Source organism: Coloeus monedula (assembly GCF_965178545.1).
Source record: "Coloeus monedula genome assembly, chromosome: Z".
Lineage (NCBI taxonomy): Eukaryota > Metazoa > Chordata > Aves > Passeriformes > Corvidae > Coloeus > Coloeus monedula.
This window is the reverse complement of record NC_138822.1, coordinates 69,341,640-69,360,016: the sequence shown is the minus strand read 5'-3', so window position 1 is coordinate 69,360,016 and position 18,377 is coordinate 69,341,640. Positions and strand designations below refer to the sequence as shown.

General features: G+C 46.5%; 1 protein-coding gene across 1 annotated transcript; it reads left to right on the top strand.

The window, feature by feature from the left end:
- Window positions 1–1,934: 1,934 nt before the first annotated feature.
- On the top strand, window positions 1,935–12,398 carry ISL1 (ISL LIM homeobox 1; the record flags this gene model as incomplete). Its single annotated transcript, XM_082301842.1, has 6 exons — window positions 1,935–1,962; window positions 2,853–3,042; window positions 5,920–6,179; window positions 8,163–8,449; window positions 9,863–10,030; window positions 12,282–12,398. 6 exons carry the CDS (start codon window positions 1,935–1,937, stop codon window positions 12,396–12,398), a joined length of 1,050 nt encoding a protein of 349 aa, XP_082157968.1.
- Between the last annotated feature and the right edge of the window lie 5,979 nt (window positions 12,399–18,377).

Sequence of the window (18,377 nt, the reverse complement as noted above, 5' to 3'; positions counted from 1 at the left end):
TGCAAAGTAAGTTAGGAATCCAAGAAGGGCCGTTGTTTAGTAGCTCTCTCAACAGCAAATGCGAGTTTCAAAACTATTTCTTGGCTGTTTCATTGCAATCAGATTTCCTTGTGGAAAATTATTCTGCATGAATGGGGCTTTGCCTCTCTTGCGCCCAAACTCGGCTGCCTTTTAAAAACGTGGGACATTGAAAGCAAGTATATTTTCCTGATGAATAGTGATTGGAGGGCACTTCAACTCTGCGTTGATGAGGACGGTGTAACAGTCCATACAGAACAGAAGACAAAAATGGGATATAAACACACTCAAAGGGAACGTTTAAATCGGGGTGTGGAGAGGGGGGTGTCGGAAGAGCATGGGGCGGACACGCTCGGGAACGGGTACATTTCCTCGCACAGGCTAAAGGACGGGCACCGAGTAGCCGAAGTGGAATCTGCTCTATGAAAAACACACACAAAGAAATCAGTGCCTACGTTTGTCTAAGCTGCATTTTGCCTGGTTTGGGAAACTTTCAGATAACTGCCCTCTGGAATCCGAGGGGCGCCGTGCGCCGCTGCGCAGACGAGGGCGCGGGCACCTCACCGCACCTCCCCTGGCCGCGGCTCTCGGGTGAGGACTCCCCACATCGCCTCCAGGGAGCAGCGCCGCAGGTCCGCTCCGACAGCAAGTCCGCGTCTTCTCCCCACCCCCCATCCCTTTTAAATTTTTTTTATAATAGGAGTTTTTAAGGGATTCTCTTTGGGCAAAGGCAGAACTTCTTGAGAGACAATTTAAGGTAAATATTTGTACCTTCTTCAATCTTGTGTTTAACAGAAATAATGAAGATTTTATCCGCGATTTTAAGAGAAAGACGCTGGAGGACAAATGTAAACAGTCCCATCTTGTGGCTGGGGTCGTGCCCAGCCAGCCCGCCCTGCCCTCCCTGTTCAGGGCATCTCCGCCTGGGCAAACCAGAGTGTGGCACCCGCCTGTGAAAGATAAACGCTCAGGAAGAAAACTGTTGGATTAACACCACTATCAAAATAATTATATACATATATATGTGTGTATATATATATATATATGTACATATATACATATGTGTATGTATTTATATGTATATATGTGTGTGTATATATATATATATATATACATATATATAAATGGTACATGCGGCGCGGCAACCCCGGACGGGGGAAGGGGTGTAGGAGCCCGAGAGGGATCGGGAGGGAAAATGAAAGGTGTGACGGGAGATAAGCGACGGCGATGGAGGAGAGCGACAAGAAGAAAGTATAAAGGGAAATACAAATAAGGAGCGAGGAAAAGTTGGCCGCGCGAACCCGAGCCGGGCGGCCGCGCCGCCAGACGCTGAAATATGATAATCAGGGCAGCTGCGCCGCGCCGCCCCAGCCAATGGGCGCGCGCGGGCGTGACGTCCCCGCGCGTGACGTGGCGCCAATGGCGAGCGGGCTGAGTTGGAGCAGAGAAGTTTGAGTAAGAGATAAGGGCGAGGCGAGTGCCCGCGCCGCCAGCGCCCAGTCCGGCACCGCCGCGCCTCCGCACCGCACCGCACCGCGCCTCCGCGCCGCTCCTGCGCCGCACCGCCACCGCTCCGCACCGCTCCCGCGCCGCGCCGCTCCGCGTGGACGGACCCCGCCGCGCCCCCGGCGCCGCGCCCCGCACCGCGCCTCACCGCGCGTCCCCTTCTCTCTCCGCAGCCCTGACAGTGTCTCCCACGCCGGTGGTGTTTTGTGCCATTTTCTTTTTTTTTTTTTCTTTTTTTTCCCGATTTTGATTTTTTTTTCTTTTGTTAATACTTCTTCTATTTTTATTATTATTATTATTATTATTATTACTATTATTCTTATTTTTAGCGACAGCTCTCAAACCTACTTTGGGGTCTTAAAACGAAACCGTACACCATTTCACTGTGGACATTACACCCTCTTACAGATATGGGAGACATGGGAGACCCACCAAAAAGTAAGGCGGAATCTTTACCGTTGTTGGAATAAATGTGCTGTCTATTGTAATCGTCTCAGGCAGACGAACTGCTAAAGTGCTGAACTTCATTTGAATGGTAGAGAAGGTGCCTTTGTTGCCATGCCTGCATGCTTGCTCTGTTGTAGCCTTATGTGTTAACAGCCTGGGGTCCTACTCTCTTTTAAAGTTTGGGGAGCAGACAGGATTTTGATGGGATCTCCGACCACGGAGCCTTAAATTTTTCTCGTGATAGACTGCGGTGAGGCTGTCTGACTATCCAGCACCCAGTCGGTCTAGGGGTATTAGCATTAGACTTGCAAAAGAGAGCAAGTGGCAACCGTAATGACGCTTGTTCTTGCTAGAAGCCTCGACTCCCGTCTTCTGAGGGCAGGGGCTGAGTGGGAAGTGCACCCAACCATGCTTCATCGTTTCCAGTCAGAGCCTCTTAAAATATGAAATGAAACACATAGATGCTCTCCTCGTAAGGCAGGACATTCAAACAAGCAAACAATAAAATAAAAATTAAACAACATGGGAGTTTGGAGTTTTGATTCCGTGCAAGATTTGTGAAATGAGGACCTTCACCCCAAAGACTCTTCACTTTTGCATTTTAACTTATGTTCCGCCTCCTTTCTAAGCGCGGCAAGGTTTTGATGGCACACTTCAATTACCATCCAAAAGTATAATATTCTTTTTAAAAAAACCCTAAGAAACGCCAACAAACACAACCCTCCCCTCCCCCCCCCCCCCCCCCGCAATATACAAACAAAAAAAGGCAAAAACCAAACAACGCTCCCACAATACGCTTTATAAGGGAATGACATTAAAAGTGTGTTTATCTCTGTAGGAGAGTAAACGGTTAGTCAATCATGTATTTATTTTCATTTCAGAAAAACGTCTGATTTCCCTATGTGTTGGTTGCGGCAATCAAATTCACGATCAGTATATTCTGAGGGTTTCTCCGGATTTGGAATGGCATGCGGCGTGTTTGAAGTGTGCAGAGTGTAATCAGTATTTGGACGAGACCTGTACGTGCTTTGTTAGGGATGGCAAAACCTACTGTAAAAGAGATTATATCAGGTACGCCATTTACGTTGTTTAATTGTTCCGTGAGATTTTATTTTTCTTTTTGACTTTATACATTTGACAGAGGAATTAAGAGGAAAAATTGTGAGGTAGCGGGTAAAAGATAAGTGGTATGTTTTTATGTGTTTTCCCATTAATAGACCTGTGAGGAAAAAAGTTAGTCGTGAAGTTTTTTGTTTCATTGTTTCAAATGCAAATATCTGTATTACTAGAACTAGGTTCGGGACCGTGTAGGACCTTTCCGAGGACTTTGGCAATGCATCCTGTGATTCTAAGCAAGTGAGGAATCGTAGGTAATGAAGAATATTTTCAATAGTGTAGATATTATGAGCAACACGGAACAGATCACTTTCTAGCACAACCTGAGAAATGCATCTATCTGCGTTTCTGCGAAGACACAGTGGCATTCAAAAGAAAGGCACTTCAAGCATGTATGCCGTAAAAATAAATACACGGGTAGAAAAATAAGAAAAAGAAAACCCTACTTAAACCAGGCCTATCAAAAAGGAAAAGCAAAAGGAAAACAAAAACAAACCCCAAATTTTCTTCGGATTGAAGGATCCTTTTATGCGGATGTTAAAACCTAGACCGAAATGTTTCTTAGCTAAAATAACTGACATTTAATCTTTTTTAAATATTAACCCCTTTGGTGATATCTGGCTGCCTTTTCTTTCTTATCTTATCTGTGCTGATGAATTAGACAGAGCAGATCAAATTGCCCATCATCTGTTCGCGAACAATTGGGTATATTTAGATAATGGAACCGCTTCCTTCCTCACATTAAAATCTGGTAACTGATAAAATGTGAGAGTTGCCAATGCTGACACTATAGAGAAACCAAAGCAAGAATTTCGAGTGTGTTTATTATTTGTGCTCCTGGGTCATGCTGATCCGTTTCAGTGTCACTTACTGGGTTTGCCAAATCATAAGTTTGTATGACACTGAGGTATGAACAGTTTTGGTTGTTTTTTTTTTACAGAAAGTTTTGGAAGCAAATCACCTAGCCACCTTAGATATCTTCCGATTTCTGTGTAATTCTGAGTTGAAATAAAACTCTCGAGTCTTTCTTTCTCCAGTGCACAACCAGACCATTCCTTCAAGCCATTCTGAGATTATTCTCCAAGTTCTAAAATGGCCAAAATCAGAGACTTTTTTTTGTTGTTGTTTTTTAATTCTTTACTTTTAAACGAACTTTGGAGCCGTTCTTTTAAATGTTGTCCTTTTCTAATTTCAAACGAAAGGAAAACGTTTGGACAGAAATGTGTTCACTTACCTCCGACTGATCTCAGCGGGAGAAACTTAAGCAGAAAAAAAAAATCATCTCTTTATATTAATACGGAATACGTTTATTTTGCCATAATTTAAAAAGGAAAAAGTACGTTACATGCAAGTTGACTTTGAATTAGACCCTGAGCCAATCTCTAGGTGTCAAACCTGTGGGCAACCACTGCAACTTTTGTACCTATGAATGCACCTACTTTACGATCACTCTGTTCTTTTGCTGTTTAGCTGTTTGGTTTTTTCTTCTCAAAACTGTGTAATTCGTGTATATGTAGCTCGGAATATAGGATTAGTATACTTCTATAGCCATAAAAGCTAAAGAAGTGTGTACTCACAAGCATACATTACAGACTGTATCTCTAAGGAAGTATACTGGTGAGGAGATTGGTGGGGATAAATATTAGCTCAGTTTTAGAAGCAGCTTCCACAGTTCTGTGGATTGTGAGCGTGCATAAGTGCGGAAATACGTTAATTTTAGATCATACCAAGGACTTTGGCTAAGAAACACCCGGTGGGAGCCGAGAGAGTGTGCAGTTCTAGACACCCGAGTTGGAGCATTTTCTCATGTCTATCTACTGGTGGGTGAACTGTCCTCCTCTCCTCCACGGGAGACGAGGAGCCCGCCACCCACTCCAGAAACTCATTATTTGCTGTGTGGGCCTGTCAGCGAGAAGTTGCCCTCTCATTCCTACCGGAGCGCTTGAGCCCCGGCTCAGGATGGGAGCGTCAGGAGGAGGAGAGACGGGGCAGAGAGGCTGAGGTAGAGACAAGCTGCAGAGCCAGAGCACTGAAACTGCCTTTTAGTTGGGGGCGGGAGAGAGGAGTTGCACTACTATATATGTGAGCCTGAGGAGACATGTGTGTTATGCTTATATTGTTGTATTAAATTAATCTGGTGAGAGGGGACTAGGGGAAGAGACCCTGCCCTGGCAGTCACCCCTGCTGGGTTCCAGAGGCTAAGCTGACGGCAGTCCGGGCACACATCAAGCGGCACAAGTCTTGAGTGGGTTCCGGGCAAAAAGTATCACAATTTGGTGAAGCTGGCAGGTTTGTGTCTGGGGAGTGGATGGCAGCTTCAGCAGTCTCGCCTTTCCCTGGTGCTCCCGGGTAGTCCAGTTCAGCCTCAGGCCAGGCTAGGTCAGGTGAGGAGGCAGGGAGAGGGCAGGGCTGGCCCCGCTCCTGCTGCAGCCCGAGCTCTGGGGCAAGGGGGAGAGGTCGGATGTCCTCGGGAAGAAAGGGGGTAGTTTTTTTTGTTTCTCGTTACACCTCTTCCTCCCAACTCTCTTCTTCCACCGGTGCATTCGTGACTACTCCGCCTTGTACGGCACAGGGATCAGGGCACCGACTGCGAGTGAACCCGGCTTATTCCTTTCCTCTTCTGGTTTCTGTATTTTTCATGCTTTTTAAAGTAGTGGATGGAGCGTGGCGCGTCTACGCGGGGCCAGGGGCTGCCCACGAACGGGAGTGAAAACCTCTTTCTTTTTCCCTTTCCTTTCTCCCCCCCGCCCCTTCCCTGCCCTCCCCCTTCCCCCTCCCGTGCTCTCCCTCCTTCCCTCCCTTCTCCTTCTTTCTGGGCTGGGCCCTGCTCAGGTTATACGGCATCAAGTGCGCCAAATGCAGCATCGGCTTCAGCAAGAATGACTTCGTGATGCGCGCCCGCGCCAAGGTGTACCACATCGAGTGTTTCCGCTGCGTGGCCTGCAGCCGCCAGCTCATCCCCGGCGATGAATTCGCGCTGCGGGAGGACGGCCTCTTCTGCCGGGCGGACCACGACGTGGTGGAGCGGGCCAGCCTGGGCGGCGGGGACCCTCTCAGCCCCCTGCATCCCGCCCGGCCGCTGCAGATGGCAGGTACCGCCCGCGCCCAGCGCCGCGGAAACCCGCGGGGTTTGGCAATGCCCGGCCCCGCTCCGGGCGGCGGGGAGAACCCCACGGTCTCAGCGGGTCCCGCGCCTCCGTGGAGAGCCGAGCCCGAGCGTGCGCACCCGCGGAGAGGCGGCGGCGGAGACGCGCCCCACGCTCGGGGCTGCTGCGGGTCCACCTGCCGCTAGAAACGCCCGCGTTCGCGGAACACCTGCGGAGGGGCAGCAACCCCACCCTCCTGCCTGCCCTCCTCCTGCCCCCACCGCGCACCGGGTGTGGGAGTCCTCCATCACCTCCCCCCGAGCCCGGGGCAGCCCTGAGCCGGAGAGGGACGAGCCGCTGCGGAGAGCAGGTCTGCGTTTTCAGACCCTTCCGCTGCCTCAGGAGGGGACGGAGAAGCTGTTCTGAGCGCTGGAGGAAGTGGGGTCTGAAAAGAGATAGACTTCATAACTACAGGCTGGCGCTTAGGCTGTAATTTAAAACTGTCAACAAGCTAATCTTCGGTAATTGCCTTTTAAAGTGACTCTTGCCTTCTTGAAACGTTTCATGTGATTTGATGAGAATTTCTTCTCAAAACTCAGCCTTGTAACTTCAGAGTCGCCCCACCTTACAACTCCATTCACACTTCCAGTTCTCGACGGGTACGTCAAATACTCAGAGACGCTTAGCTTTAGGGAAGTACACGTCTCTGAGGCTAACTAGGCTGGACAATACAAGGTTGGCCGGCGCTTTTACTGTGCAAGTAACTGTAACTCGGAAGTTTATTAGTAAACACAGCTATTCTAAAACGGGTTCCTTTCCCTCTTCTGAGCTACTTTCAGATGACATATCTATATATAGGGAGAAATAATCCAGTAACTGATCAGGGCAGAATTCTAGAGAGATTGTGCTCCCTATATCGTGTTTGTGCATGTCTCCGAAAGGCTTAGTGTGTCGGCAGGAACAATACTGATAAGATTTGAAGCCTTCGTATTGTCGTCATCGCATTTGTTGATGTATTGTTACAGTTAGAAAAGTCGGAACCCGACTGTACAAAAGCAAGCACTTCTGTTAGCTAAACAATTTTAGCAAAAAAAAAAAAAAGGTAGTAAGGTAGTGTTTTTATTTTTCCCTCGACTGGGTCAGATTACACCTAACAGCTACAGCTACACAACGCACAGAAGAATAGCAGAATCACAGGAACAGTTTGAGCTCTTGATGTGATGCCACCCATAATTTTGCGTTTCTTGGCAGTTTCTACGAGTTGCTGGGCTTGCTCTCCTTTTCAATTCACCAGATGCATATTTTTAAATTATTCATCTAAAGAATAAGCAAATGCTCCTAGCACCTCCAATTTCTAAGATAAATCCCATCTCCCGTGCTTTGAGATAGGGAGCTCTCACAGGCTTTTCTTCCATTGGCATGGCGCAGAGGATTTGGCTTGTTTTGGTCTGGTTTGGAAGCGTCAAACTGCCGGCAGCCGTTGCATGTTATCACGGCTTCTGGGTAAAATGAGGTAGATTCACTACAGAAGAAGCAGACCGGAATTATGATTAATTTAAGAAGCATTCTTTCATTAATTTTCGGGCCAAAACTCTGTTTTGGTGATTTGTCAGGAAATAAATACATAAACCCCTCCTGTGCCTTTCCTAGCGTACATACACCTTAGCTAACTTGCCCTCCCCTGTCAAATTTCATACAGGTTCAAGCTTCTGTCATTAGGGGTTTTAGGGGGGTGGTTTGTTTTTGCAAATTAATTGTCTGTGGAGTCAGAAATGTCAGTCACTCCACCACTGCATAAAGCAGACGAGGCTGCAGCAGCTCCGATAGATCTGAGTGTTTGAATGGCCTTTGAAAGAGGGTTCATCACCCGCCCCCCCGCCCCTCCGCCCGCCACCTCCCCCTGTCCCACCAGCTTAGATTCATAGTCTCTGCAGACTCTCTGCTTCCTACTCATGGGGATCCTGTTCCTCCCTTCCCCTTCCCTTACAGCAGAACCTATCTCTGCCAGACAGCCAGCTCTGCGGCCCCACGTCCACAAGCAGCCCGAGAAGACCACCCGAGTCCGGACTGTCCTTAATGAAAAACAGCTTCACACCTTGAGGACCTGCTACGCTGCCAACCCCAGACCGGACGCCCTCATGAAAGAGCAACTGGTAGAAATGACTGGCCTCAGCCCGAGGGTCATCAGGGTTTGGTTTCAAAACAAGCGATGCAAGGACAAAAAAAGGAGCATTATGATGAAGCAACTTCAGCAGCAGCAACCCAATGACAAAACTGTAAGTGGCTTCAGCCTCTGTCCGTGTGCTGCCTTAATTCCCAAGGAGAAACGCCTGGGGTATGTCCGGCCCGGACAGCCCCAGGGCTCGGTTTGATGCTGTTGATTTTTTGCGATCTCCCTAAAAACAAAGAAAACGACACTGCTTAGCTATTACGCGTTAGTTTCTGCTGTCAGTGCAATCGAAACAGACCACGGCGAGAAGCCGATCTAGGCTGCTCAGGCGAACTCAGAATTTGTGGGGCTAAGGATACGCAGTAGCTTAGACTAACTTCTCTGCATATGAAGGAGACCTTCAGACCTTATAGGATGTAATAAACCCAGTCTCGTCTAATATTTATATTCCAGTGCTAAGGATTCATTAAGGGAAAAATGACGCTTTTGCCTTCTTCCGTGTTTTTAAACACGAATAAATCCAGAAGTAAAAAAAGTTTTAGAAAAAGTAAAAATAAAATAAGTGTTTTTCTTAGCACTTTATATACTACAAAGTGCATGTCTTTGTCAGCGCACTTACTGTAGAAAAAGACAAATGCAATGCAAATTTTTCGGAATTACCATCGTGCTTAGAGGCTAACTTACGTATAGTTACATCTCTGTAGAGCTCTTTTCTGCAGATATATGCATGGGTGATGTAAACAAGTGGAATGCACTCGGTGCAGCAGAACAAATGGTCTGTCTCCATTTTAAGCCAAATTTCTTTCTTTTTTGTTGTTGTAAGTCCACTTGAAGAAGAGTCTCTTACTCTCCCCGGGTATATTGACTGACCTGAGAATGACTATTAATTCATAAGGCTGCCTAGTTAAGTGGAATTTAAAGAGTTTCATTTTACTCTGTTGGAATGCAATAAAACACGGTGTTATTAACTCGCCTGAACAATCTATTCGTCGAGGCTTGGAGTTATGGTGTACACTGTGCCTGCACCACAGGGCATACTGAGAGGGTATTTTTCTTTTCTTTTTTTTTTTTTTTTTTCTTTTTTTCTTTTGGAAAAAGCGCGGTAATGACGTACCCCAGGTTTGCCGTGCAGTGGATATACGATCCAGTTAAGGTCACGCAAAACAAAACCAGACTGGATGCGAGCTATAGAAGGGAGCAGGATTAACCGTTTCTCGTTCTGAGACGTGCACTGGCAGTCGAGACACAGAGCGCTCGTGTTTGAGAGCTTGGGGCGGAGGGGCTATACCTTGGGACGAATAGGAGGATTAAAGGGAAAGAAAGTAAACTTCCACAGTGATAAATGCAGCGAGTAGAAACAGGCTGACCTAGAGTAGAATAGAGTAAGACATTCACAGCAGATTAACAAAGCAAATACAAGCGACCGTATAGATAAGATAGAAAGCAGTTTATTGACTCAGCGTTTATATACAATAAAGCTAACCAAGCTCATTAACATCCTTTGCTGGGCTGTTTACAGAATATCCAAGGGATGACAGGAACTCCGATGGTGGCTGCTAGTCCGGAGAGACATGACGGTGGTTTGCAGGCGAACCCCGTGGAGGTGCAGAGTTACCAGCCGCCCTGGAAAGTACTGAGTGACTTCGCATTGCAGAGTGACATAGACCAACCTGCTTTTCAGCAACTAGTAAGTGTCGGTTCCCAGCCCGAGCCAGCCGGTACCCGGGTCAGAACAATGGGCGATTCACTCCAGGTGCCAGATGCTCTGAGAGAGACAAGCAATCCAGATTAGCTGGGTTTTCCAGAAATTGCAAGGCGGGCATGACTGCATCTGTAAAAGCAGAGAACTGAATTGATTTCACAGAGCTTGGTGCAAAATCGACCTTAGCGTACAGCAGACATATTGCTGAATTGAGTGTGAGTTTGGATAAGGCCCGACTCAGGTCTGATAACAGCTCGCACACTCCTGAAAACCGAAAGCACTCCACTAGAACATTCTTTATATGTCATTTAGTTGTACTTACATTTGTGAAAACAGTTTCTAGAATTCGCCCCTCCCCAGTTCAGGCAGATTTTGCCTTTAGGCTGTAGGATGTATTTTAAATACATGACTACAATGTCAGCCAGGGCCCTCGTTTTGTCAGACAAATATGAATCTCTTAATTAAAATTTCAAAGTCCTTGTCTTAATCATGTACCTCTAGATATAACTTTATGTATCTATATATACACAAGAATCTATACATATATATATATATATCTTACACTGAGTATTGTTCTTTGGAAAGGAAATTGCTAGTACATATTTAGATGAAAAATTCAAGCAATATGATAAACTACCTTAAGTCAAAAGAAAATAGACCTTTTAGAATAAATTGTGTCCTTAACTCACTTCCTTACACCTACATCACTTGGCAGCCCATATGTGACCATATGACCAACAATACTAAGGTTCAACAAGGTGAATTAAGGAGAGAAGTTCAGTCTTAAGTCAATTTCCTGGCCTAAGTATGTTAAAACCAGATCTTTAAAATAATAAGGTACATTGTGTATAGTATTTCAGGGATACAAAATAACAGTTATGAAAAATTCACGTGAAAGTCTTTTTTTTTGATGTCTTGGGCTTTTTTTTCTTTTTTTTACATCAAGCAATGGAAGACAAAGGTTTGTAGTTGAATCTAACGTTGTGTTCAGATCTTTTCAGTTTAGTACCATGCTCTCCTGCAGAATTCCTTTTCTTTTGCCCGACAGCAGTCTGCAGTGTGTTTCCCTCACTGGCACACTATGCTTGCTTGGGAAACTGTGGCACAGCAGCAGGTCTATTTGCATCCTCTTATATCTAAAGAAACCACTGCTTTTCCTGCTTTAATCCAGCTGTCCATCAGACGGGGAAAAAAAAATCTCCTTTGGTTGCCTTACTTACCGTGCCTTAACAAAATACGAGACTTTAAAAATCTTTGATGCAGTGAGTTTTTGTATTAAATCGTTCAAAAAAAGGAAAAAAATCAGGATGGAAGATGGATAGTCCAAATACACATACACATATAGGTAAATAGACCATTAGGTTGACAAGTTAATATTGATGAACGTTCGGTATAATACGAGATACTGAGAAGAGTCAAAATAAAGAACAGTGGAAGGAGCAGGCCGTTCATTGGCAACTCAAAGCACGGTTCTAATCTGAAAAGGGCCTTAATCACAGAACTGGCCAGCTAAATAGGTGCCAAAGAAATGCTTCTGGATTAGCAAAGCCCCACCCTTCAAGTCATGCTTTTTCCCAACGCTACTCCTAAACTAACAGGAGCAGCGGGGCACATTAGGATGGAATAGTGTGACCATTTTTATCAAACTGACTCTCACTAAGAAGAGATAGCATCAGCCTCGAATCACAAATGAAAGAGGATGGCTGCTTTCAAATGCCTTCTGCTCCTGGATGCTGCTTCCAGGTTTATTTTGGTATGTGCACAAAAGGGGAAAATAGTAATCTTTCAGTTTCATGTCAAGAAAACACATGCACTCCTAAATAATTGACTAGAACATCCTGTTGGGACTGCCACACTTGCAAGACAGGGAAGAAGGCCTCATTAATAAGTTTGTTTGTTTATTTGCTTGATTTTTTCAGTCTTCATTTTCCATTTTTTTTAATCTACTTTTTCTTGGTGATTTGGCCGAAGGCCTGAAGAAAGTTCCTGTGAAGTCAATGGGGAAGCTAAACAGAGCAACCAGCAGTGACACAGCCTCCTGTCGAGATGTATCAGGCCTATTGGCTGCATGCCTTGTGTATTTATTTTTGTGTTCTTCTTTGCCTGCTACTTTTCTTTGAGTTTTACAGTTGCAGCAACACTTCTTTTTCTTATTTTTCTTCTTCTTTTTTTTTTTCTCTCTCTCTCTTTTTTTTTTTCCTTTTTTTTCTTTTTTTTTTTTTCCCCTTTTTGGCAGGTTAATTTTTCAGAAGGAGGACCCGGTTCCAATTCTACTGGAAGTGAAGTAGCATCAATGTCCTCTCAGCTGCCAGATACACCCAACAGCATGGTAGCCAGTCCTATTGAGGCATGAGGAACATTCATTCAAATTTCTGTTGTTGTTGTTTCTGCCCTTACCCTCATCCCTGTTGAAGAGAGTGGGAAAGTGAACGTGTTGGGACTTCAAAATTTAGGGGGAAAGAATATTTAACAACCCTGTAACGAACCTAGCAAGGAACTGCTCCATGAGATGAACGGAGTCATATTTGAAAAGACAAGGTAATATGGTAGCAACACTGTGAAGACAATCATGGGATCTTACTAGAAAAAAAATACTTAAAAGAACCACAGACCCCGCGCTTTTCAATGATCAGAGGAGGATCGAAAAGACGTTTTCCAAATATAAAGGATTTGTACTCGTGGATCTCAAAAAAAAAAAAAAAAAAAGGAAATCTTTTCATTTGACTGCACATCTTAGGGAGAAACCAAGGTAGAGGGACTTTCTATCCGGTCCCTCCCATTCCGAATGGTGCTGTTTCTATATTGGGGATAGCCTTGCCAAAAGAAGCTCCAGCAGGTTTTCCATCATCAGGAAAGAGACGATTCAGCCCTGCATTGTTGAAAGATTCCTTGCAGGAAGGTGGAGCTGCATTGGTTTGCAATGTTGTTTTTAGTTGACTCTTAACAAGGGGTTGTTTCCTGGGTCTCTTCTAGCATGCCTGTAGCAGGGTTTTGATTTTGTTTGGTCGAGATCCACCCCCTATTAAGTCTCATGCGATTAAAAATAGGTTTTTGAATTCCTCTTTAAAGGCGAATTTATAAAAACATTGCAACAAGGTATACCTCTATTTTGCCACAAAGCGTCTCGGGATTGTGTTTGAAATGTGTCCGCCCAAGAACCTTCCCCTCCCCCAGAGATGTGTATAGTCATTGGTTATAACGACTGTTTTTCTCTCTTTCTCTTTCTCTTTCTCTCTCACTCTCTAGAAAAAAAATAGGAAAAAAGGTAAAAAAAAATAGGAAAAGTAAAAAGAAAAAAAAAATCACTCTTTTTGTTTGCTCTTGCATTGCAAAATTATAAAGTAATTTATTATTTATTATTGGAAGACTTGCCACTTTTCATGTCAGTTGACTATTTTTTTTTTGTTTGCTGAAGTAAAAAAGAAAAAAGAAAAAAAAAAGAAAAAGAAAAAAAAAGAAAAGGTTGTACCGTGGTCTTTGAATTATATGTCTATTTCTATGTGGTTTTGTCCTTTTTCTTTCCTTAAATATGATGTGAAATAAAAGCGCCATATGTAGAATTATTATATCTTCAGGACTATTTCACTAGATAAGCGTTTGAGATAGAAAAATAATAATAATAATAATAATATTAACATTAAATAATGAACAAAGTTCCCTCTTTTAAATATTTACAGGTTAGCAGCTAAAATACCTGAAATAAAATATTGCATGCAAAGCCGGTCGTTAGCGAATAAAAGGAGTGTGATATTTTATTGCAAGTATTAACGACCAGCTTGTAAATTTCCGTTTCAACAACTGTATCAGGGCTAGCTGGATGCCTTAGCTTTCAATCGATAACGTTAGAAAGTCTCTTGTTCCCCCACCCCATTCCTTGCCCTTAAAAGTGATATTACTCTAGGCATGATCAGACATAACGTTAAGACATCTAAAGAACTGAGAGCTCAGGCTTTTTGCTGAGTTCTACTATTTTTAAAAAATAATAAAAAGAAAGTGCTGTATACCAAAGCCTCGTTGTTGAGATTGTTGAAGTGACCTGTACTTTAAGTATAAGCTCCTGATAAAAGGGACGCTTTTTGCTTAACAAGTCAAGTATGACCATTATTTATCAATGTCTGCTGTCAAAACAATTGAATAATGCTGCAGGAGGAATAGTTGTGGGGATATTTCTGTCGGGGATATTGCTGTGAAATTGCACGAATATGTTCCTTATTTTCTGTCGACTTCCCTCTCTTCACTCCCTCTTTTCTTCCTTTTTTAATTTGCGGGGGAGAGGGTGGTGAAAGCTAGAAACTTGGGAGATTTCTTCGGGAAAAGTAGAAAGAAGTAAATAAAAAAAAAAAAAAAAGGGAAAGGGTTGTTTTTGCTCCAATCCAACTGCTCCCTAGTGCTCCCGGGCAGCACAAGACAAAGGTTCGCTTTAAAACACCCTTAAGGACTGGAATATAGAGAGATTTTCAGTCTGACAAAGACAAGTTGGTTTGCATGTCAGTTACTCCAAACCCCAATGTTTTCTTAACATAACCTTCTTTTCCCTCCCTCCTCACCATCTCAGCCCACCCTGAGCAAGCTCAGCTATAGACAAACCATTTCGACAGTACAGAGAACATTAAAAAATGTTAAAATCTAATACAAGGATTTCAATCATCCTGATTAGAAACTGGATTCATTTTGTATGCTCAAGTGTAATACATTTTTGAGTACTTGATAAATATTTAAATAAATATGAAATCTACCTTAAACTGTGTGATTAGTAACACTTGTGTTTTCATGCAGGATCAGAGGATTGGTACGGCGCTTCGGGGGGCGGGAGGGAGAAGGGCTATCATTTCTGCCCGGTGGTCTGACGTCTAAGTTGTTGGAGTCGCTCTTACTTGGGTGAGTTTGGAGACGGAATCTCCGACTCGGGAGGGTCTGTAACTGGCGCTGGAAACCTGTAAGGGCAGGGCAACCTCGGGACTCTGCGTTCGCCTCTTGCCGCCGGGAGGCTAACTCGTAGGTGGTAGGAGCGGCGGCTCCGCGGGAGACACGCGGGGTCACGCAGGGCGAGGGGTGACCGCGAGAGTAACCTGCTCGCCGGGGGACTGGGGAGAGCTGCCCCTCTGTCCCCCGGCCCCGGGAAGGCCTTTCGGGCGGGTGAATGCCTGTCGGTTCCGAGGGCCACGCAGGAGGGAAGGGCGACTTTTGGCTGAAGGTCCTTGCGAGGGAAAGGCCCCCCAGCCCCGTTCGGCGCCCCGCGGTCCCGGCGCGCCCTCCGGGCGGCTGGGGCAGTCGTCGAGATAAGCAGCCCGCCGGGAGGGTTGACGTTTGGGCTGCCAGCACAGCGTCTTGCACCGTGAAACACACAGGGCAGCGGCGTGTCTTTGGAGCCGCAGCGCTGCCGCTGTTCTGCAGCTGCGGGCCGGAACCCCACTCGCGATGTGCCTGCACACGCACATCTACCTCCAGGCTCCTGCCTGCACCCCCGCAGAGGTCCTGAGACCCCCAACCCTGTCTGGGGGATTGGAAGAGTAGGGTTCGCTTCTGCGACGGCTTCTCGGGGGTCTCCGCGTCCCCATGGCCATTGCGGCCCCTCAGAGCCGCGGTCACCCCGGAACCTCCACCCTCGAAACTTCGGTTAAACAAAATTCGTCGGACATTACTTTTTTTTTTTCTTTTATGGCCTTTGATTTCCTTTTTCATTACATATATTTGAGAGGCCCCACAAATTTTAGAGTGTTTTCTGCCACGGAGCAAATAAAGACAAAGTTTCGAGCGGATCCTTCTAGAGTCTTCAGTAGAACACTCTTCCTAAGCTTGGGGAGTAAGATTGGTGTAAGCGAGAGGAAAGATCCTCTTCATGAAATGCATATCCTTATGGTGCTCTGTCAGGATCCTGCTCTGATTCCTCTTTCCGGTATGGACGAGATTGGCGATTAGCAGTCCCAGATCCGCCGGTTTTCTTCTTGCTGCAGCTACTCTGAATGGTGTCAAATAAGGCCTGTTAAAACCCGCAATAATTTCTCTGAGGACTTTGCACACACTGAGATCAATATTCAAACTCTCCCCATTTCAATATTTGTACCCAGGTTAACTAGCTCTCAAGCATCTCCAGCCAACGTGGCAGTGTGACGCAGAAGCCGGGTACGTGAATTCCAGAGTTGAGATCAGTTAAACACCTCAACAGTAAGTGTTTGCATTTATATACATCTGTATGCATACATACACTAACAAATTCACGTTGGGTTGCTTAAGAACCTATGTCAAGGAAGGAATAGGGGGCCCTCAGGCGATGCCGACCCTCAGGCCGCCGCACCCCCAGCCCCAGCGCAGCGCCCGGACGGAGCCGGGGAGGGGTCGGGGTCCGTGGTGTCGAGTGGGTCTCACGGGCACTGATCCTTCCTGGCCCTCTCCAAACGCCCGAAACGCCGAAAGCGTTTTACGGTGAGAGATGACGCTGCTGGGCGCTTTGCGTGCTTTAGCCGAAGCTGTAAGTAGTTAATAAAGGGGCTGGAAAGAGATCCTGTTTACTGATTGTTCCTGATTGTTGTTTTCTTGATAACAGAGCAAGCCACTGAATGACTGTTTGAGCTCAGGCGCCACAAACATAAACTTAACAGCTCCCAGTGTGCCGGCCCTTCTGGAGGAATCACTCCTCACCTCCCAGGGCTTGTGAAGTGCAGGAGAAGAAGGCAGTTCCCAAGGAGGCAGGCTCCGGGGTGGTGGGGGTGGTGGTGGGGAGCGGAGAAGACTCGCCTGTATACCCGATCTTTCCGTATTGCACGGTTTCTGCCCTCATTAGCCATGGGCAAACCGTGTTAAATCAATAGGCACTTTTCTCCGAGCCGTCTATCCGTGCCGGAGCTCGGGGCAGGCTCTGGATACCGCTCTGAGCATCATCCTAGCCGAGAGATGTTGCTTTTATATCACGCTGCTGTTTCGTTCGAATTTCCTTAAATTTTCTTGCAGCGGCTAAAGGGCCACCAAACAAGTGCTTGCTACAGGCCAGGGAGGGAGGGCGAAGGAGGCAAGGAGGGCGCGCAGCCCCGCCGCGGCAGTTCCGTGCCGCGCACCCCGCGCCAAGCCTGGTCTCCCGGGATCGACAGCAGCGGGGCAACAGCTCCGGCGGGCGGCCCGGGCGCACTCTGCCGCCCGGATGAACATCCACTGGATGAACCACCTGCAGCTCCGGCTGTTTTCTGGGGAAGAAGGAAGGAATTCGGAAGGAAGGAAGGAATTCGGAAGGAAGGAATTCGGAAGGAATTCGGAATTCGGAATTCGGAATTCGGAATTCGGAATTCGGAATTCGGAATTCGGAATTCGGAAGGAAGGAAGGAAGGAAGGAAGGAAGGAAGGAAGGAAGGAAGGAAGGAAGGAATTCGGAATTCGGAAGGAAGGAATTCGGAATTCGGAAGGAAGGAATTCGGAAGGAAGGAAGGAAGGAAGGAATTCGGAAGGAAGGAAGGAATTCGGAAGGAAGGAAGGAATTCGGAAGGAATTCGGAAGGAAGGAATTCGGAAGGAAGGAAGGAAGGAATTCGGAAGGAAGGAAGGAAGGAAGGAAGGAAGGAAGGAAGGAAGGAAGGAAGGAAGGAAGGAAGGAAGGAAGGTTTTTTCAACAGGATGTTTGCTGGAGTGTCTCTGCTTCTTTGTTTTATTTTCTTCTGAAAGACAAAACAGGGTAAGGAGTGTTTGTGGGAAAGAAAGAGGACAGAAAATTTTCCGGAAATAAGTGACACGGACCAAAGCAGAACTCGGCTTCTATCTCCGGGCAGACCTCGTGTGGCAATGGGAAGAGGAAAACAGGGTGTTACTGTGGCTTTTCTTTAGGAGGGCTGTTCAGGTCGGTAGATCTCCAAGGCTAATCCAAACAAGCCGTTTAACTTGTGAGGTCCGGTGTCTAGACATAGCTGGTGACTCGGCGGCTCCTTATCTGGGTTTGGAATCAGCCAAAAGAGACTTTTCTTAATGTCCACAGCAGCACTAGGATCTGCCGGGGCCGGGGAGCCACCGCACCTCCCAGACAGGACAACAAATACACCCACCACCTGGAGGCTTTACAGCCCACTTTGTTGTTCCCGGGCCGCCGCTGCTGCTGCCCGGCCTCCCCCAGCCCCGGCCGCCGGGCGTGGGTGACCGGCCGGCTGCCCAGTCAAACCCACACCCTGCTGCTCGCCACTGCAGTGCCCCGCTCGCCCCCCGGGGACCGAAGGGTCACCTCTGCAGCAGGATGTGGCAGTGGGCGCTCAAGCCCCGCTGGGGTCGGAACTGCTGTTTTCTCGACCCCCGTCACAACACCCCCGCCACCCTGTGTGTGTGTGTGTGTTTGTCGCTACAAAATTTACGGGGTTTTT